At 40.9% G+C, this 22441-nt stretch overlaps 1 protein-coding gene across 2 annotated transcripts; it reads left to right on the top strand.

Moving 5' to 3' along the window:
* The first annotated feature begins 928 nt into the window (after positions 1-928).
* Positions 929-21550, top strand: lcorl (ligand dependent nuclear receptor corepressor-like). Of its 2 annotated transcripts, XM_039797593.1 has the most exons (8): positions 929-1049; positions 2035-2100; positions 4527-4618; positions 4817-4943; positions 7630-7842; positions 7993-8071; positions 14081-19545; positions 19644-21550. In XM_039797593.1, the coding sequence occupies exons 1-8, from the start codon at positions 956-958 to the stop codon at positions 19649-19651; spliced, it is 6144 nt and encodes a 2047-aa protein (XP_039653527.1). In that variant the 5' UTR covers positions 929-955; the 3' UTR covers positions 19652-21550. The 2 variants fall into 2 exon arrangements, with proteins under 2 accessions (XP_039653527.1, XP_039653535.1); XM_039797601.1 differs by lacking the exons at positions 14081-19545; positions 19644-21550 and adding an exon at positions 9029-13291.
* The last annotated feature ends 891 nt before the right edge of the window (positions 21551-22441 follow it).

Below are 22441 nucleotides of genomic sequence, written 5' to 3' on the forward strand. Positions count from 1 at the left end.
GAGGCAGTTCACTGAACTATGATTCTGTCCATCTGTTTCCCTTTAACTACACTACTTACTACCGGTCAAAAGTTTGGGGTCACTTAGAAATACCAGCTGAGATCAGTTGCATTGTTTTTTTTAACCAGGGCAGCAGTTTTCAGATTACATTATGTGCTTACATAATTGCAAAATGGTTTTCCAATGTTTTCTCAGTTAGCCTTTTAAAATTATATCAGATTAGTAGCCTAAACAGAATGTGCCTTTGGAACATTGGATGAATGGTTGCTGATAATGGGCAAATGAAATATTGCATTAAAGATCAGCCACTTCTTTTTACAACAGTCGAGAACCCTTTTGCAATTATGTAAGCACATAATGTAATCTCAAAACTGCTGCCCTGATTAAAAAAACAATGCAACTGATCTCAGCTGGTATTCTGTCTGTAATGGAGTGGAATGGAAATTTCTAAGTGACCCCAAACTTTTGACCGGTAGAGTGTGTGTGTGTGTGTGTGTGTGTGTGTGTGTGTGTGTGTGTGTGTGTCGCCTACACACACATACACACACAAACAAACACACACAAATACACACACACACACACACACACACAGATAGCAGCCAATGGGGTGTTGACACGTGACGTGACCATATAGGCATATGCAGGTCCCATGGGTGACCAGCAGGAGAGATGGTCATCCACATCATCATTATAAGGTCATTGACATTAGGCTATGGGACTCTTATAAGACTATTATCTGTCTCTATATATATAGCCCACAAATGTATTTGGGAGGATTTTAACGAATCAGTTTTATCCGTGAGACCAAATTCAGGGCACAAATGTTCCATAATCTAAAACCTGTCCCTCTAGCGGTGGGCAGAGAGTGTGACAGCTCAGTGCTGCAGCGGTGAACCGTTCAGCCGCTTCTTCCTGTCGTTCAGACAGAGGGAGAGAGAGGGGGGAAGGACGCACAATGGCGACCGTGCAGTGCCCCAATTGCACGGCCGAAAGGAAAGGGTTTCGGCGGGAACTTGATTCTTGGCGATACAAACTGATACACTGCGTTGGTATGATACGACTTGCAGCCTCATATTTTGTAAAAGAAAATCAACGAGCTTCAAAGTGATTTCGCCCGGTAGCTGAGGGATCGCTCCCTCTAGCTATGTGAGCTAGCTAGCTAGCTAGCTAGCTAGCTAGTAGCCTGGAACCATAGGTGGCCAGTGTTAGCGGTTAAGTTAAGCTGGCAGGCTAATATTTACCAGCTGGCTAGCCCTTCGAGTTGGCTCATTTTCTTTGTCCCTCTGAGCTAGCTTGCTACTCGCCGGTGCTAGCTCTATCAGATTGTGTTATAGGACTGAGACGATATTGTTCATGTAGCATTAATGCGTATCATATATTTAGTGGGTAACTGATTGCAACGTTTGCTAAATTTGTTTATTGACATATAGCTAGCTATGTTGGCTATGCTAGTGCCCTGCTAACATGCTATGCTAACATAACGCTGTTGATGTTTTTTGGGGGAGGGGATTGTTGCTACGTTTGGGCTGCTAATGTCAGTGCAATATGAGAAAAGCATAGAGTTAAGAGGTCTCAGGTAACGGTTTTCCTCGCACCGATGCTATTTTGAACACAGTTTTTATGCCACAGAAGCCGGGAAACTTAGGCTAACGTTAGCTCACTTGAAGCTAGCTGTGTTTCCTCTGATTTGTAGTTTTTAAGTAGCTGACGTTACACAGACATTAAACTCAGAATGCAAATAAACTAATTAAAGTATTCATGTAACTGCTTTTCACGAATCCTATTTATTACTTGTGTTGTTTTCCAATATATGGACCCTGTATTAAACCTTGCAGGTGTTGGTGACGGCTGGCTATAGCAGTGCACTTTGCTGTCAGAATCTGTGTTGACACAGAATCTGTGTTGTAGTTTGGTAACAAGCATACAAAATGGGTAGACCCTACATCACCCAAATGTCAAGTATCATTACTTCAAATATGCATGTCTTGTTCAAATTAGCACTGAAGGATCGTTTCTGTTTATTTTGTCTTGCAGGGTTTGAAAGCATTCTGGAGGGAATCTATGGCCCGCTGCTGCTGAGGGACCTCAATTTATTTGATGGTGGGTTTTTGTGTGTACAAGTTGTGATCACTTTGTGTAACCAGAGGCGTATTTTGTAGTTGTTTTCAACAAAAAATTTGAACTGACCAAAACCAACAATGCATTAGTCTGTCTCTTAATACCTTCTGACTTCTCAATCCTCTGTAGCACTCAGACCTAAGCACATTTTCTCCCCAAAATGTGTCATAGATATTTATTTTTAAAGGTTAATTAATTTTCCCCAAACAGCTGGGCACTATAGTTTTTAGCTAATATTATTCAGACAGGAGGAAATTGTGTGTTTGTTGCGGAATATTTTCAGACATGGATTGATACACATATGGTTCCCTAGTGAGTATTTATGGCACTAAGGCAGTGTGGGATTGAGTCAGTGGAAATATCTATATAGTATTGTGTGTGTGACATTCAGGTTTTTAGTTTAACAGGTATTTATTATTACCCTTCTTTTTGAAGTTGACTCACAACTATAGAATGGTGATCTGTACCTAGTGATTCATTTAATCTTGAATCTATAAAGTCTATAAATATATGATATATACTCATACTTCCATCCCTTGTGTGCCTCTCAGAGTAAAAAACAAATAGATAGAAAGAAGAAGAAATAGAAATAGAAATAGAAATTTAGATATGTCTCCCGTGCATGTGTCTCTGTGCGACCCACTACTCACCTGCTAAGTCCTGTAATCACATACCAACTTCACGTCACCCACTTGTCATCCTCCACTCTGTACAGTGTTGCTAGCCAACCTGATGTCCAAACTTTGGAAGCACTTCGGACTCAAAAGTTAAACGACAACAAAGGAAATATTTATAAAACATTCACAGTATACAAAAAGTTCAGTTTTAAATAAAAAATACCAGGGGCACCCCCAATCTCTTCTCATTTAAGAAGACAGCATGGTATTAAAATTAAACCAAAGCAAAAAAACAACAACACTGCCAGTACATTGCACACTGGTCCTGGATTGCTCCTGGTTAAAGATTATAAATTAAACTCTTTTTTTTATTTTCATTTTTTTTATTTGTAAGGGCACAAGCCTACATAGAATTGATGAATTTGATTAATTTAGATGGATGCAACTGACCATAGTGACAAACGCATCTGTGTGGGACAGCCCAATATGTTGCCCTGTATGTGATTGCCCATTGTGTGGCATTAACATTATTTGGGGTGATTTGGTCCTTAATAGTTGTCATAATAATATTTCTTGTTACTATTTATAGCTATAACGAAAATCTGATTTTGTCTACTCTCTTTTATTAGGCACTCAGTCAAAATACATAGTAGATACAGATAATGTAAATTAATTGTAATATAAAATCTGAAATTAATTGCAAATCGAATCACAGCTAATTTGATTCCTATCAAGTCTGCTTTGAAATTTAGTGTATCTGTTCATTTTAACTTTGTCCGTTACATCTGACAGGGATATACACCTTAAATATTCAATACTCTTTAGATCTCCTATCTCCATTAGCTTGCAGCTTGCTATCACAGGTCAGTAGCACTAGCAGCCAAAAGACAAAGCTTGCTTGACACGGTCTGTTGTCTCGATGCAGTCAGCAGTGCCATCTGGAGTTTGAGTGAGGCTAGACAGGAACATAATCCGATAAATGTGTAATCAAGACCTGGCAGCCATGATGAATTGCCTGATGGAAAATCAAACACAATAACACAATGTTTGAGTGACATTTATTTATTTGCCTGTTTATTTTCCACTTGTCGAATTTTCAGAATACTGATCTAGTCATGTTTTATAAATATTGGCCAAAGTTTCCCTCGTGTGATTGTAATAGCATTTATTGATGGCAGCTAGGCGTGGGCAATATAGATAAAATATTTATTTATCATTGTTTACGTATTTTTATATTTCAATCAATATATGTATATACTATCATAATACATTTATGGAAATTTAATTGAGAAACTATTTATAGATATTATAACCCCTCCCACCAATCCAATATTTTCATAACGTAGTTCTGCTCTTTGATTTGCAACATTGCCTCAATCATCGACTACAACCAGAGATAATAAGAATAGTTGACATTAGTATTAGTCATGTAGTAAAAGAACCAAAAAATCCAGCACACTTTGGTTCTCTCACCTCAGAGTTCATGATCCGATACATCTGTCTATAGGATTTTCTTGAGTGTAAGAGCTTTGTAGTAAGTGTTACCTGCTGTAAATCGTACAGCAAAATCTTGCCTGAAGCGTGTCTGTTGTTTTGCAGTACATATTGTCATATTAGGGTTGGATGATATGGCAATATAGAGTCAGACCATAAGATGATAGAATTTTGCCAGCAGTATGTAAAGTGTTCTCTTGGCATAAAATTGGTATGATAACGTTTGGAAACCACTACTGTTACACTTAATGTACCGGTGTTTATTAATGCCTGGTTATGTGTTATTGTGCCTCTCAGACTGTGAACCTGAAGAGGTGGATGACTGGTCTCAAGAAACAAGTTGCTCTCAATGTTCGTTCTGCAACCTTCCCCTGGACAAACTCAGCAGTGTAAGGATTGTTCTAGTCAAGATAATCAACAAATAGTGTTTGTATTTTGCCTTTAAACAAGCACATTTAAGTTATCCTTAGCCGTTTACAGCTGTAATAACTATATTGTTTGATACAAGATATACAATATCATAAGATATACTATACTGATGGTAATAAAAAAAAAGTCAGTAAAGTAACTTCTGTTTTTTCTTGTAGGAGCAAGTACCTGCAGCCACGTCGCCCCTCTCCTCCCCCTCTGACTACTCTCCCTGTCAGGCTCCAACCCTCTCTGAGAGCAGCCAATCAGCACACAGGTTCCTCCAAGCTGTGTTTAACAAGAAAGGTGAGTCAGGTGTCTTTCGGCCTTGTGGAGCATGGCTCAAATGTGTCAACTTACGATACACTAGAGCTAGGGCTGCTCTATTATGGGAAAATAATCATAATCACGATTATTTTGGTCAATATTGGAATCACGATTACTCACTGACTTTTGAAAAGATGTTGCATTTTTTTGTTAATTTAGGAACAGTTAAACAAATCAACAGTGAAAACACAGTGAACTGTGAAACTACCCGTAATACTTTTCCTGTTGAACTTTTTTTCTTTTCATTCAGAACACGAGTTTAAAATAACTTTACTTGCAAAATCGTTTCCCGATTACATTTTTATTGTGAATCAAAATCGCGATTAAAATTCGATTAATTGCGCAGGCCTAACTAGAGCTCCTGTCAAAGCATTTGCCTTGTAGTTATTCAGTTGCTATCTAAATAGAAGAATTAGCAGGAACAATAACAAAACTCAAAATCAGTGTGATTGGAAACCCTTTGACTTGTCTGCTTTGAAAGGCCCAGATTGCTTTGGTATTCTGGCATAAGGACTTGCTACTTGAGATGTGCGTGACTAGTTGATTAAACGTTGCTACCCTTGCTAGTCAGCCCCAGAAATACCAGTCTGTTAAACGTAGGGCTGGGCGATATGGCTGAAAACTGTATCACGATATAAGTGTTTCATATCGGTCGATATCGATAATTATTGATATTTTTTATGACCTATTTAAAATAAGGACCAGGAGAAAAATATATTAAATTTAAACATTTTTATTTTAAACTTAACCTTCCTCTGATTATAATCCCCTCAGTTATAAAAGCAGAAATATCAACACAACCATGGAAATCACTCAAATAATTAAAATGTAAACGTCTGTAAAAAGACGTTTTTAAAAAATGTAAAAAGTCTAAAATCACAGTGAAGAAAGAATAAGTAAGAACTGCTTAATAAGGTGTAATAAAATGGTGCAAAGTGTTAAATATAAACATAGAGAAACCTGAAACCTGAGAAGAACTATTTTCTGCAGGTTTAGTGCTAGGTTGGTAACCTGGCTTCTGGACAGCGCTCAGCACGTCTGCCTCCGTTATTTCTTTGTAGCGTTTAGTAAGGCGCTGATGCAGAGTACCTCTCCATGGCGGTCTGCTGCTTGTAGTGTTTAGTAAGGCGCTGATGCAGAGTACCTCTCCATGGCGGTCTGCTGCTTGTGCGGTGTAGCAGCTGCAGATGTTGTTGGACGTTGCTGGCGAATACGGCTGTGCTCCAAAGTGTGAGCGCGGCTAAGGTGGTAAAACAAGTTTGCGGTAGTGTTGGTGGGGACGACGGTCAGACTTATAAAATCCCAAAACTGCCATACTGACTTTTCCTGTTTTATCAACAATTTCGCCGTTGCGGCACTCACTTTCCACTTATCGCTCCACGCCGCCGGTTCTGTTATTGTAGAATCCAACACGAGACAGCAATGTGGCGCAACCAAACATGATACTGTTACATGATTGGCTGTTAGAGTGTCACTCCCTATGTTGCTAGGTTACCAGAGAGTGAGTGCCTTTGTTCATGCAACCAAACTTGCTTTGCAACTTCTGGTTTCTTCCGAAGAAGAAAAACAAGTTATCGAACGTTTTATCGACCGCATTTTCTATTGATATTGATTACGTGTCTATCGCGATACATATCGTTATCGTTTTATCGCCCAGGCCTAGTTAAACGTATCATTATTTTATCAGTATACGCATTAACATTTCAAAATGGCTCTTATAACAATCACAAAATTAGTTTGAACAATGTTTAACCTTAAAGATAAAATTGTGCTCTAATTAAGACTGTTCTCTGAGTGTTATTACCTTTAGACTAGTCTATATTGACAACGTCTCATATTGACAACGTGCTGCCAGAGGTTCCGCCAGAGGTTCCGCCGGATGTCCCCGTTTTCGGCCGGATGTCCATCACCTTCCGCTTTCTTTGTGTTGGCATTCTAAACTCCGGTCAATTTATTAGGACTATGGTTAACTGCTCCTCAGTTCTCTGCAGGGTAAATCCAGACAACTAGCTAGACTATCTGTCTGAGTTTTCTCTTGCGCATCTACAAACAACCTCTGAATGTTCCACCAAAACATTTTCCTTCCTGAGGCTATTTTGCAGAGGCACCGTTGCTCCATGATGATTGTGATTGGTTTTAAGAAATGCCAATAAACCAGAGCACCTTTTCTCCTATCCTGAAATGCTGTGTGGACTAGCCAAACCTTCCCCCGCAGCGCTGTGGAGGAAGGTCTGGCAATGCGAGACTACTTTTAGACCAGTGGACTAGTCTTAATTTAAACTTCTGTTTAAACTTCAGGCAAATTAGTTGTCTGTAACATCCCTACTTGACACTAGCTCTTTTGTGTGCTGTCACCAAAATGTTAAATCCCATTTTCGCACATAGCGTAGTATTTGCTATGTAGATAGTTTCAGTTTTATGTGATGAGGTTTGAGATATCCTTCTCTGATGTTGCTCCTGCCACACTAATATCATGGTGGTGAATTGAATTTAATTTGTGTAAACGTTACTTTTGATTTATCTTTTCACACGCAATGTCCTATTCCTCATGGGACAATTTATTGCAAGTAACTCATTATAGCATAGCATAAAATTGGAAATCCTGCTTGTTAAGTCGAATCCAGTCGTTTTCTAACTTCTATTGCACCTGTGCCATCTCCGTTAGATGTGTCCCCAGGCTGTGATTCCAACATCCCTCGGGTTGCCCAGGAGCTAATGAAGAAGATGATACATCAGTTTGCCTTGGAGTACGCGTCCAAGTGCCTCCTCTACACTAGTACAAATGGGACCTCATCACCGTTGTCAGAAACATCCGATGCCCCTCTGGACCTCACAGTGAGCCGAACTGGGGAGGAAAAAGAGAGTGGAAGTGACCCAGGTAGGGAGGGCATCAAACTGAATTTTAAGTCAATAAATAAATGTTTCCAGCTTCCAAAAGTTTTAAGACTGTAACATTGATGCCCACTGAAGGTACCAAACCACTGTAACTCAAACCCTAACCAGTTTAAATGAATTCTTCTTGTAACAGATGCCGTGCTCGACCTCTCCAACAGGAACTCTGCCTGCTTAGCAACTTCATCAACATCATCTAATCACAAGGCCTCAGGGTAAGAGTTTTTTTTTTTTCTTGGATTACCTCTGGCTATAAATGTTAGTGGTATTCCGCCTTGTGGCAAAATGCACAAGATTAGCCCCATCATTACAATTAGTTAAAACTGAGGGTTTTTTCTTCAATACAATAATACAATAACATGACATAGGCCTTTTTGTCCAAACTCAGTTTGTCTAAAACATTACTTTGCATGTGAGTAAATCCTTAATTCTGAGTTCAGCAGTCTACTGCATTTTCTTTTAGGTGTATAGGATGGCTAAGATTGGAAGGTTAGCATCAATACTGTGTTGTATTACTGTTGTTTTTACCAGCGCTGCTTAATTTAAGTCTGCTAATTAACACCTTTGGCCTAAATGATATGCACACTTCTTTGTTTGGCAGTGCGTCAAGTCAGTTTATTGTTAGTCATTATGAGGAGCTAGCTTGTGTTTGGTGTTTTGGTTCTTTGGGGTTGACTCTTTTATCTCTTGAGCGGTAACGTCACAGCAATGGCACCGTATTATAACATTTGCCAGCAGCTCAGGATTGTACAGTGAGGAGAACATTGCAGTACCTCATAACGATTTACCTCCTTTTGTACTGATCCAGTTATGAGTTTGATTATTCAACCTTCAAGCATGTAGGACTCTCACTGAAGGATATCACAAAACTACAAGGGTTGTGTGTGAGCGCCAAAGTAACCCCAGCCATTCACAGACTGTCCCACCTGGACGTGAAGAGGCTTTGCCACACACACAAAGAATGTGTGTGTGTGAGAGAGACACAGCAGCAGTGTGTGAGAACAGACAGACATGAAACATAACAGTCGCAGTGATGTTACCAACACAAGGCATAAAGGAGTGGACCCCTCGCTCTGCCCCCCCCACCTCCCCCTACCCCACCTCCCCTGTCCCCTATGCCAAAATCAAACACCCTCCATCCTGACCCTGCTGTTTGGTCCTCCCATCCCTAGGAGGCAGCGCAGGCAGAAGGAGGAGTACATTGAGAGGAGCTTGGAGCTGTCTGAGGGGTTGCTGTCCAAGGCCTTGAAGGATATACGTTCAGGGAGGCTGCAGCAGCAGCGGGCCGCATTGCTTTATGGAATTCCCATTCACACCCTGCAACAAGGTCTGGACGGCTGGGCTGAGGGAAGGCAGGAGATGCTGCATCAACTTGCACCAGGAATCAGGGATGAAGTGACGTCATACAATGTGATGTCATCGATGTTGGGCGGTGAAGCCCGTCTTGTTCTGCAGAAGGTGGCGGCGTGGGCAGAGAGGGCAGAAATTGGAGGAGCTGCAGACGAGAATGGAGACTTGAGTTCAAGCTCTCCTACCATTTATCAGCCGGGTGGTCTACAGAAATCCCTCCCCCACTCTTTTTTCCAGCTCAGGGATGCTCTCCAGTCCCCACCAAGCCCCACGTCCAGTCTGGAGCCACTCGCGTCCCTGCGTATTCCTCAGGTCCGTTCCATGTCTGATCATAACAGGTCAATCCCAGCTGAGAATGGCAGCATGGCTGAAAACCTACTTCAACGTACCTCATCAATGGAGGGTGCCGCCAGTTCATCGACAGCTACTGGGAGACCTTCGTCTCTCTTCAAACTCAGACCTCCTTTCTTACAACATGGCTGTCCAGGCAGTGCCAACCAGTCACCTCATCGCCTGGGACCACGCAGTTCCTCACTGGATGATTCAGAAGACGGTGGCCGGGATAAAGACAAGCAACCAAGAAAGAAACGTGGGCGATACCGCCAGTATGACCACGACCTGTTGGAGGAGGCCATCACTATGGTGATGGCAGGGCGCATGAGTGTGTCCAAGGCCCAGGGGATTTATGGGGTGCCCCACAGCACACTGGAATACAAAGTCAAAGAGCGTACTGGAACACTGAAGAACCCACCCAAGAAGAAATCTGCCAACTTTTGTTCATCCAATTCCAACTCGTCTTGTTCTGGTACCATGACCGGTTCCACTAACTCAGGGACTCTTGCCTCAGCTGCTGACGCAAAGATGTTCTAGACAACAAAACGCCTCTAGAACTCCTCAAAACTTGAACTCATCACCTCTGACAAGATACATGTTTTCTGGAGACACTTGTTTAAACACAACACATGCCTTTACAAAATGTATGGATATTGATATTCAGGTCTGTAATGTGATAGTCATACTTTTATCTGTATTTCTCGAGCTTATTCCTGGGCTTCCTTAAAGCAGCTAAAGGGTACAGCATTTTTTCAGGAGGCAGTGGTGCTCATTGCAGCTTTTGTTCACAGTGGCAAAACTGCGAAACTCAACAAACACCTCATAGCTTAATTTGTTATCACTAAACCTAAAAGATCTTAAAGGAAATGTCTTGTGGCATATTGTCTGTTTAGGGTTTTCAACAAATCCCACAGAAAGACTAAAACAATAACATTTTATCCTACTAACATGTATTGTCTGTGTGGCCAAAGCCTGATATATTGAAATTCTCAGGGGCCATGTGTTTTTTAACCTGTTTTTTTTTTTTTCTTCCCCAAGTTACAGATGTGCACATTATCTGCACAAAATGTCTTAACAAAGTGTTGTTTTTGTCTTAAACTTTTATCAGGTATGACTTAAACTGCTTTTTGTCCACTACTTTTTAAATTGAAAGTATTCTTTTGCCTCTGCTTTGCACATGTGCAATAGATTGTACATACAGTTATCTTTGGATGACAATGGAGTTCTATGGCACAGAGGTATACGCTCTATCAATCTGTGGCTACAACGAACATACTTGTAAGGATAAATCAGTTGTTGGTTTTGGTCTCTTAAGGGGATTTGTTGGTAATAACCAGATACAAAAATAACCTTCAGGAAGTTCTTAACTTTGTTTTCATGTCTATATGATTTTGGTTTCTTCAAAGAGAAAACCTGACTTTGATTGGTACCCACTAGATGCCCAGGATTAAGTATGAGACCTCTTAAAACTAAGACATAAAGTGTGACTCTCATGTTTGCTAGCTGTTAGGTTATTCAGGTTTGATTCAGTTCATAAAGCTCCTTCTTAAAGGAACGTTGATGATTGTCATTTGCAGTTTTCTATCTCTCTCTGGGTATTTTACCTAGGCTACTGAAGTGACTTAGAGCCATTTTAACGGATTTAAAACTCATTGCTATTTAGACACCTCTACAAACAGGGAGATTGTACAGTATAAACTGCTGTGGTGGCTACATCTTTACTATGAGTTTTTGTTGAAGAGATTAGCTTAAGAAAGCGATTTTGTGTCCACATAGTTCTCCTCTCTATTTGTGCAAGCTAGTCTGAACATTGTATTGAGTGTAGTTGGAATGCATCTCTGCAGCATGTTTTAAAGTGTGCACTGATAAGCTTAGGAAACGTTATTTCGTATGTGTACTGTTTGTAAAATGTGTTCTTTTATTATCACAGATATTTACTAATTCTGCTACTGTAGCTGTATTACTGTAAACCTCATACATGACTGCTGCTTAAATCTTTACTTTTCCCTGGCACAAAGAGGCGTAGCTACAACAAAGAAGCCTATTTCAACTAAGTCCAAGATGACATGAATTGTAATGTCTGAAGCCTACATGACAGGTTAGGATTTAGTGCATGGATGGGGTTAAATGTTATTGATGGTTGATTGTGTAGGCTACTGGATGTTACAGTAGTTTTTGGTTTGACTTGATTCAGTGCAAGGCTTACAGGCTTCTTTGTTTGTGTCTGGGGAAATGCTAAATGTTGTGTCTGCCTCTGAGATGGGCCTATTTCCATTAACTGTGCTACTACCAAAGCAGCAGTTCAGGGTTACCCACACAAAGCTGCTTCAATTTGTTTTGCTGTGATGTCAGCCAGTTCTCTCTCTCTCTCTCTCTCTCTCTCTCTCTCTCTCTCTCTCTCTCTCTCTCTCTCTCTCTCACCAACCTTGTTGCCACATATACCTCTGAACTTTATCTGCCTATAGTGTTGGGTTTCACATCAAGGCCTCTGTTATGATACTGAATCTGCTGGGGTATTAGCTAATGAACACTTGTGAGCTGTTTGTCTCTCAAGGAACACATAGGTGTAAATGTATTGCCATCAACAACACTTAAACTTATTTTAGTAAGTTATTATACAGTCAGTTAGCCGTTGAGTTGTGAAAGATTTCTTTTCAGAATATCTGCCATGTTCTTAGCTTGCACCAGAAGAGATTCTTGGTGTAAGTATTTGTCCTTGTTGGTTATTTTTCTCTGTTATTTGTAATTTTAAGGCTAATTGTAAAAAGAAAATTTAAAGCCTTGTTTGGTCAGATTGTTCGGCATTTTAACCTTCGTAACTTTGGAAATTATACAAATTTACGGATGTCTCCGCTCCTGAATGTCTCCACTCTTATCAGTACACAGTGCCTGTGTCTGGGGCCACAGCATAGTGCAGCATGATGTCTCTACTCTGGGAATTATCTGCTATTTATATCAAAGAACCAGTTTGTAAACATGCCTAAACACCTCTTGAGAAATAGAAAAATTATTTCATTGCATAAGTTGAATTGCAGTATATTCTAGAATACTTCAAGCTTAAGGCCTTTGTTTGTGAACTGCTGGCAAATCTTTGAAATGACTTAACAGAAATCTGCTATTTATGCATAAATTAATTATTGCACTATAATTTATAAGAAGCTTTTTTAATTGTAGAAACAGTTTGTTGTTGCTGCATACTTATTTATTGATAATGCTTCAGAATTTTACTAGTTTGGTGGTTGTAGTTCTTAATTTGTAATCGAGCACTTTGATGCAATGTGAAATGTGTATTGCTGCATGAATGCTTTTAAATGTTAGCCCATATAATTGATTTATTCCTACAATGACACCCTTGACTATTGTGGTTGTTTAGTGCTTACGTTAAGATGAAATTATTTAAGTGATTAAAACAAAAATTTGGTTTAAACAAACTCGACACACTACACACAACGCTACAGAATGTAACACTTATACTGCATTGAGTCCAGTTGAACCCTGACAAGGGCTGGAAATACTATCCATTATCAAAACACTTAAACAAATGTAATGATATTAAAATCAATTACCTGTTTTAATAGTGAAATAAATCACTCACATGACTGTTCGTTGATTTGAACAATAACATTTGTTTGTTGGAAGTGCTGTTTAAAAAAAACATTTTGGTTTAAGCGTTCTACAATCGTTCCTTCTGCTTTTAGCAGAATGTTATCGTTTGCCTTCAGCAACTCATCAATAAAACAGTTCTCTAATCATTTGCCTGTCATAATTACTAACATAATGGTTAGTTTCAGGGTCTTTTAGATTAACAGTTTACTAGGACCATTTTTTTTTTATTATTGTTACTGTTTTCAGTGAACTGCTTTTTCATGCTGATTTGACAAAAGCTGACTTGGCAATGCCAGCGTGATAAAATGGTAATCAACTCACCCCAAAACTTTCTAATCTAGTTTGAATCACACTTATAAAAGTGGCTGTGTATGCAGTAAAAGGCAATCCCAATGTGTGGGTTTCAAAATGTTTATCTCGTATTTTGTCAAACGTGGATTTTTAATTAAGATGTTATTCTAAAGATGTTAGCAAATCCAGACAACGCATTGGGCTGCAGTTGGCTACAAACAACTCTTATAATACAGCAATAATAAAAAAACTGGAAAATTAATTAATGGAAGGGTAACAATTGTTTACTTGCGTAAATGAACAAATTTGCGTGCTGAGAATAGCCGGCCTCCAATGGTGTCTTTTTGTCAGACCGCCATTGTTAATAAGAACCTGTTCTTAATGACTTGCCTGGAAAAAATTTTTTGGCTCTGCTGCTAAAATCCAAAAATGATTGCCTGATTAAACAGGCCGGCGGTTTACAGAATATTTACATGTGGATAAGGTGGAAATCATATACCGTACTATGACTGTAGTAATACAATATAATGTTCATAATAGTGTTGCTTAAAATCTAATCAGACCTCACACTCAGTTTGTGTGTGTACGTATTTTAAGATGTGCTCAGCTATGAGTAAAACTCCAATCTTTATTTTTGCCTCTAGCTCCCTGCTGCTGTCATTTATGGAAGAATCGGGGGATCTCGGACAGCGAGGGACTAAGTGTCGCCAGAGTTCTGCATTGGGTGCTGTTCTCAGCTCGCTCTGCTCAGCACACCATTCCTTACTCTACCAGATTCTGAAGCTGGCACGGCAGGAAAAATTGCTGCTGTTCCTAAATCACAGACCTGTAGATCAAACTGAATCTCACTGCTGTCATTGTGGCGTAAACCCACAGGATATCGTTACCCCTAATGCAGTCTCATTTAGTGAATGTAAAGCCAATAACAGCAGCCCATACTACCCTTTAATCAATTGTGATCATCAAGGTCATGGCAGCACAACGTATCATCCAGGAGACCCCAAATCCAATTGTAGCATCCATCACTATCCTTTAACAGACTGTAAAAGTGATGCTCCTCTGGGCTCAAGCTACTGCTGTGTGCAGAGGTGCAGGATGGAAACCTACACTGTTATGTGTCCCAAGAGGCTGCACTGCATTTCCTGCCAAAGCCTGGCTGTAGGTCATATCAACAACAGTGTGTGTTCATTTGAATCCTCTACTTCATTATCCAAATCCCTTTCACGATGCACTCCCTCCTCTAGTTTATGCCCTTCCTCATCGATCTGCCATAACCAACACAACCCCCACTCTTGTCCCTGTTATCTAAACCATGCCTGTCTGACACAGGTCAGGAATACAAAAGAAAGCGGGGTTGGAGATGGGGATCCTCCTTGTCCTGTACTAACTAGAGAGCAGAGCCCCTCTCCTCCTCCTCTGTCCCCTATACCCTCAGACATCAATAAGAAAACTGATGAAAAGCCACCCTCCCTCCTTCACCATAGACAAGAGGAGGAAGCTGACCGAATGGTTAAAGATGGTCTTGTGAATGCAAGCCACCAGGAAGCAGATGTGGATACAACTACAGAAGTGGAGCGAGAATGTAGGACCCCAAAAAGTAGTCCGGCTGAGCGGAACCCAAGTGGGACTTCATTGCAAGAAGTTGTGAATCGCTTCAGCGAGAAACTGGAGACAATTAGACCTATAGAGAAGGACCCACCTCTGGTTTCCACAGCTGTTAATGTCTCTGAAAAGGAGCAGCCACAGTGTCCCTCAACCAGTCAGAACCTGCAGTTTCAGGTTGATGCCCATTTGACTGAAATCATCACCACAGTGCTTCACACAGGCAGTGCTAGTGACTACAATCTCAGTGAGCTGTTCAATCGCCATGATAGCAAAGAGCCCAAGTCACCTAATACCCGCTCCCGACGTCGCCAAGAAGTCCTTACTGCTATAGCAACACCTGCTGATGATGCTTCAACCAGAAGGCAAACCTTACAAATTAAACGGGAGCTTGCCATGTTTGACCAGTCCTACAGTAGAAGAAAGGTACCACTAGCGAAGAGGGCAAGATTGAAAGATGGAAATGTTACTGTTTCTACATCACCCACTTCATCAGATTCAAACCTAGTTAAAGGGGAGTCTAAAAGAGAAATGGAGGTAGGTGTTGACTCTGTAGAGAATCATAGAGTTAGGGAGGGACCACTGAACATTCTCACTGCAGAAAGTAACAGGGATGAGGTAAAAGAGGAGATACAGACAGTTGTAGTAACAGAAGAAGTTCAGATCATTAAAGCAGAGGAGAAGGAAAGGGAAATATCCAGTGAGGAAAAGGATCTTACCCTTGCAAGCACTCAAATACCGACCCCTGAGCTGCAGAGCAAGTATGGCAAACAAGGCTCAAAGGGTGACAGTGTACAAACACAGGTGATGACAGTGACTGCAACCTCAACAAAACGGTGTAGCAGTCCCCGTAAAGAAGATGGTAGTTGTGCTGGAAGTGATAGGAACCTGGAAGAAGCCCCATCGGGTCAAAGCTCTGACAATAGACCAGGTAAAGGTAAATATTGCTGTAGTCCTATTAGAGATAGGAAGAAATGTCAATCACACCACTCTAAGGATGCAAGGAGATCCCGGAGAAGTATAGTACCGCCACAGTGGTTCTCCTCCTATGTGACAGAGCCCAGGTTCTACGTTGAATGTTTCTCTGAAAGCATCCGGGGAACACAAAAGCACAAGGTTTTGACATCTAGCACCCTAGATGCCTTATCCAAAGATCCAGATGCTGAGGACACCAAGCTTGAATCAAGGTCCTCACCTGAGCACACATTGAAGTTTTCCTTTGAATCAACACATAAAGAACAATCTGGACCATCCTACACAGAGTCAAAAGGTCTTTCTACAAACAAGGTCTTTCCGCAAACTTTGGCTGATAAAGAGAAGAGTCCTACAAAACAGAGCCCTGACAATAGGACAGATGTCAGCGACTGTGCTGCCAAGCCTTTTGGAAGGCTACGGTCATCTCCAAAAAGACTACTGGACTCAAAGACAGCTTCAAGAAATCCCCAAAACCCATCAAAAATGGATGTCACCATGAAGTCTGCTACCTGTGTTGAGAGCCCTCCCAACTCCCAAGTCCAGTACATTAGTCCAATAAAGCTCATGTTTGTATCACCAGTAAAGGATAAGGAAGGGGTCAGATATAGTCTCAAATCAGCATCTTCTGGTTCGAGTGCACAGGAACCCTTTGACCCGTGTGTAGAGTCTTCATGGTCAGGGACACTTAAGAAACCCAAAAGCCAGAGAACTAAGTCTGCTACTTCACAATTAAAATCTTTTTCCTCACCACTAAAGTCTGCTACCTCACCTGCAAGATCTGCTTCTTCACCACCCAAGTCTGCTTCGTCATCACCCAAGTCTGCTTCGTCATCACCCAAGTCAGCCTTTTCACCAACCAAGTCTGCTTCGTCACCAACCAAGTCTGCTTCGTCACCAACCAAGTCTGCTTCGTCACCAACCAAGTCTGCTTCGTCATCACCCAAGTCTGCTTCGTCATCACCCAAGTCTGCTTCGTCATCACCCAAGTCAGCCTTTTCACCAACCAAGTCTGCTTCGTCATCACCCAAGTCTGCCTTTTCATCAGCCAAGTCTGCTTCTTCACCAACCAAGTCTCCTTCGTCATCACCCAAGTCAGCCTCTTCCCCAGCCAAGTCAGCCTCTTCCCCAGCCAAGTCAGCTTCATCATCACCTAAAATAGGTTCCAGAAGATCAGGTGAAGGTACTCCAACTAAGCGTGGAGCTGAGAGCCAGAAATCATTAGGTGACTCAGTATCTTACCAAGAAACCACTCCAAAAAGGCGTCCGGGCCGGCCGAAGAAGCTGGGACCACAGCTTGAGCAAAAGGCAAAGAGGCCAATTGGTCGACCACGCAAGGAGAAGGCTTTGGATTCAGTAATGGGGGCAAAAACTGTAAATGGAAAATCTGTTATAGCATCTGAGGTTAAGGATAATGTAAACAGGAACCTTAAAATAACCGTAGTGTATGGCCGTTCTAGGAGAAACAAACGAATGGTGTCTGAGGGCTTTGACCAGCTGCAAACGGAGTTCCATGATGCTTGTCAAGCAGTAGGCCTTAAAAGTGACTTGGGCATTTTAATGCACAACCCTAAGACCAGCTCAGGTAGTATCAAAACAGCCTCAACAGAATTGTCTGAAGAATTACATTTTGTCAGTCCTGTAAAAGAGTCTGCCCCTCAATCTAGCAGTAACATCAAATGTCAGAAGAGGGATGATTCTGCACCCTCAAGGAAACCAGGTAGACCTGCAAAAGTTAAAATCTCTGGAATCTCAGTCACAGTAACCACAGTGTCACCTAGGCAGCGTAAAATTCAGATAAATAAGGATATTAGACGGTCTCCTGAAACACTAATTCATAAGAAAGTAGTCCTACCGGAATTCAAATCTGCCAAAGAGCCCTGGACAATCAGTCGTCAGTCAACAAGCAAAAGCAGTCAAACAGAAGAAGGCATAGAAACAGAGGGTGAAAGTAAAGGCAAACTGCCAAACCAGCCTGTAGCAGTGCGTCACTCAATGAGAGTGAGAAAGCCATCGATCCACTTACTGCACGCTGTTGCCACCTCCACCTCTAGATCATACAGCCACAGTAATGCCCTGCTACGGCGCTCCAAACAACTTCTGCTGAACAAGGCTAGCAATGAAAGGAGACAGGGGGAGCAAAAGAGTAGTTTAGAGACTTCAAGGGAGAAAAGACTGCTCCGTGGGCAAGAGAGTAAGAACATCTCTCAGGACCTGAGCAGAGTGGCAGAGGTGTCTATAGACTCAATATTTACCCCAAAAGAGACGCTAAGGTGGTGGGCAGCATCAGCTGAGGAAAATACTATGAACCAGGAGCTTGCCAGGCGAATACGACTTATCTCTGACACTTGGGTCTCAAACACTGTGGAGAACCAAGAAAAAGAAACTGCCTTCAATTCAAAGACAGGCACTGACGGCAACAGTTCATTTACCAGGAATTCAAAACATTCCTCTGTGGTACGGACGCTGTTCGACTGTCCTCTTAACAAACCAAGGTCCTGTAGCATGCCACAGCTCTGCTCCTGGTTTATGCAGACCACAGAGACACAGTCTCTGGCTATTGTCAAGAAGGCAAGCTCCCGTAATCCTTACGAAGTTATGCACTTCCCTCGTTCTGCCATTAAAACAAGGGTTTGCCACAGTCCTCAGGCAGAGCGACTCCGCAAACACATCAAGAAATTTGCCAAAACGGTGCCAAAAAGTCCTCTGCAACATCAACGGGCTCAAAGAAGGTTGAGGAAGAAAAATGAGGCACTTTTATCGATACATAAGATTAGGCGTCAACTTTTCACTCCCAGGTTTGCAGCAAGCAGACTCAATCAAGGAGCCCAATGGTGGCGAAGCAGAGCATTTGACAAATACCGGACCACTCTATTTAGAGCAAGGACAAGGTTCCTAACCTGGAAAGAAAGGGAGAGTTTGCGAAAGAGGCAGAGGAATAAGAAAAACATAAAAGTAGCTACACGTTGTTCAAAGGAACATGTAGTGACTGGACTGCAACCAAAACGTAAAGCATTACGCAGATCAGCAAAAGATCTGTTATCTGACCGTATGGAGAACAGTTCTGCCACCAGTTCTGTTGACCAAACTCAGGAGCCTGTGGATGTACAAACAGAGCAGAACCTCTACTGTAAAGCCTGGAGTCCTGAGACACTGAAGGAATGTCGGGTGTTTCTGAGAAAGATCAACTCTCCGGACAATGAATCAACTGAGGAAGAGTGGGACTCCTGTACTGTGACACTGGATGATGGGTCACCTTCTGCATACCTCTTTGCAGGAAGGGAGAGAGAACTGGTAGGAGTTGTTAAAGCTGTGAAAACTGAAAGAAAAATGAGCACAACCTCAAGAGAGCTAGCAAGTTCTGCACCTAAATCAGTCCAGGAGCAGGATGAGATGTCAGTGGGGAGGCAGAAAGGCAAATATAAAAGTCCTGGGGTTGTGTCTACTGAACCACCACAACCACCACCAGCAAAGATGTTGAGACAATCGCGAATGAGGGGCCTAACCGGGCCAAGATGGTGCGACTTTGTGTTAGGTAACTACCTCGCTTCTTTTAGTGAATATCAACTTTTATTAAAGTTCAATTTCAAATCGCCACAAAATTAATTCGCGCTCTCGTTCTTTTTCTTTCAGAAAACTAAATGAAGCATGAAGCCTCCTCCTACCTGGGAAAGGGACTGTGGTTTAACGTGGTGCCTTTGGACATTGAGCTGACCACGTGGACTGACCATCTCACTATGGTTCAGTCTTACACTCAGCAATTATGTAGCAGTCTAACTTAACAAAAGCTTGATGTTGCACTATTTTTATCCATGGATATGTATGTACAGAAATGTTTTTTTTTGTTTTGTTTTTTTAATTGCCTTTGTCTTTCTGAACGCGTAAGTAGATCAAATCATTACATTAAACAAAGTTTTATCAGGATAAGTACTTATACAGTGAGCCCTGTCAGTGTGGCTGTATTGGAAGGAAAGGCAAAGTGTGACTCTATACAGACAGTGCCATCTCCCCTTAACATACCTCATTATCAAGGCCACCACTTATTTCAGACAATGACCTTTTATTGTAAATCTTAACCTGAAACCACAAGAATGTACAGCCCTAAAATCCCCCCAAATTAATTTAAATGTATAGTCACCCTTACTTTGGCACTGTTTAAATTCCAAATTGCTAATTTAAGTTTTTTTTGTTTTTTTTAGTTTTGACAAAAGTATATTGAAATTGAATGACATTCTCTAAATCCGAGCCTTCTTTGCAATATTTTTCTTTGATGCTTTAGTCACTGTTGTATTGCAAGCCAGTAGCCAAAAACATGGTGTGAATGAAGGAAGGACTCTTAAATATCAACTGAGTCCCATTTGTACCCTGAACACTATCTGTGTATGGGCCCCACCTATAAAATTGTGTATTGAACTACAGTAATTGGCCATCCGCCTGTACTTAAACCAAATAGTTTGTCATTATTTCTTTCAAAGTATTAACGATATCTGCGAGTCTTGGCACTAAACTGCAATTAACCCACATGTTCTAAATGAGTATGTGTGAAGTGATGAAGAAAATGACATTATGCAGTTATAGAAAGTAGATTCTGATTCATTTGTTGGTTTGTGGGCTCTGTCTGGTTTTAATTCACTTATCTTAGATTTTTTTTTTTTTTTCTTCTTCACCCAAAACAGATACTCTGTTGGTGTTGGATCTACTTCTTGCACTATCCCATCTGAGATTATTATTCCCACTACACAGATTCCTCCCCCCATCTTTTGCACATTCTGTGTCCCACTACCAACCCTTACTGTAAAACTAGAGAATCTATTTGGTGCAATACAAACCCAGATGATTTATCAGTATGTAGTAAATATTTTATTGCTGACAGACGAATGGATGTACACAAGTACCAATGGCCTGGGAAGTTGTTTCCGTAGCCATGTAAAGTGATTTTAAACGATATCGTAATAGAAACTTTTTTTTTTTTTTTTTTCCCCTAACCTGCTTCGTTTCCCTCAGTGAAGCAGAAGAAACAGATCCTAGTTATGATAGCATTAAATAGTTTTTTTTCCACAAATGTACTAGCATTATTTGCAATTGAAATGCAGGTGGGAAATGTGTTGCTGTTAAGTTTCTTATTTTATTTTTTTTGCAGCAAGAGACGCCTACCTCCACGGGGGCTCAGCTAGGCCTACTGCTCTTTGGCTTATCAGGCGTGTGATAGATAAGGACAGAGGTGATTGGTTAACACTAACCTTGGATCAGTATCATGTTAAAAGGGGCAGGTAGATCCAAGATGTCTGGCTGTAGGTCAAAACCTAAACCTGTAGTGTGTATTATGTGTCCGACTACCCTTGTATGTATGTCACTATGGTTGTCGTTTTAATACGAGTGTTGTGGGGTGGCCCAGTCTTGTGATCAGCGCTCTGTTGAAAAACCTGGTGCTAAACCGACCTGTTGTATATTTCTTTTTCTTTATCATGTTTTTATACTGTCCATTACAGATGCAAGAAGAGGTGTCTGTAATTGAAACAATAAAGAGTCTTTTGAAATAACCAGCGAGCAATATGATTTATAGAGGGTAAAAAATAAAACATGATGCAAAAAGGTGTCTAATTACCGGGATAAAGAGTCTTGAAATAACCAGCGAGCAATATAGACCATAAAAAAAAAAAACATGATTTCTAATGTATAGTAAAATCCTGCTGTACTGAAAAAGATGACATTCAGGATTATCTGATGACTTTGCATTTTACTTTGTTCTCTTTGGCAAAAAGCTACAACTGCCAGGTTACCAACCTGAAGGTGGACAAAATTAATCTTACCTGGTTAGAAACAAATTATTAGCTAAGCAGTCCAGGATTTCAGCTTTTTTTTTTTTTTTTTTTAAGATTGTTGCGGCCCAAAATGCCTGATTTTGTAGGAGCTTTTGTAAAAAAAACAATTTGCAATAAAAGTTGCAATGTATTTGTTGCAATGAAGTTGCGGGAGACATTGAAAGTTGCAAGTTTTTTTTTGTGTATACCGTAGTTATTTAAAAATAAAAATGGAAACTTGTTTCGGGGAGAATACAACGACTCTAGGCTGAGTTTTCCGAGTAACCTTACCAAAAAGGCTCAGGATGCTGCAAATGTTGGTATAATATGAAAATGGCTGGTGGATTTAAGACAAAACATAATTTATTGAATTAATCAAATTTGAACATATGTGTCAGTGGCTTGTTGATCTTTAAATTGTTAGATAATTTCCTATCCTGGCCTGGGACACAAATTCCTACGGTTCAATAAAGTGCTTATTGGACTTTAACTTATCATTGCACTTACAATAACGAGCGTAGCTGTCCTCAATTTAGGTCATTGTGTACGTCTCATCTCCGGTTTGTGATTGTGTGTGTGTGTGATTTTCACCACTGTCAATCCAACAATTAAATGTCTGAGAAGAGGGGC

This window comes from Perca fluviatilis, chromosome 1, assembly GCF_010015445.1.
Source record: "Perca fluviatilis chromosome 1, GENO_Pfluv_1.0, whole genome shotgun sequence".
NCBI lineage: Eukaryota > Metazoa > Chordata > Actinopteri > Perciformes > Percidae > Perca > Perca fluviatilis.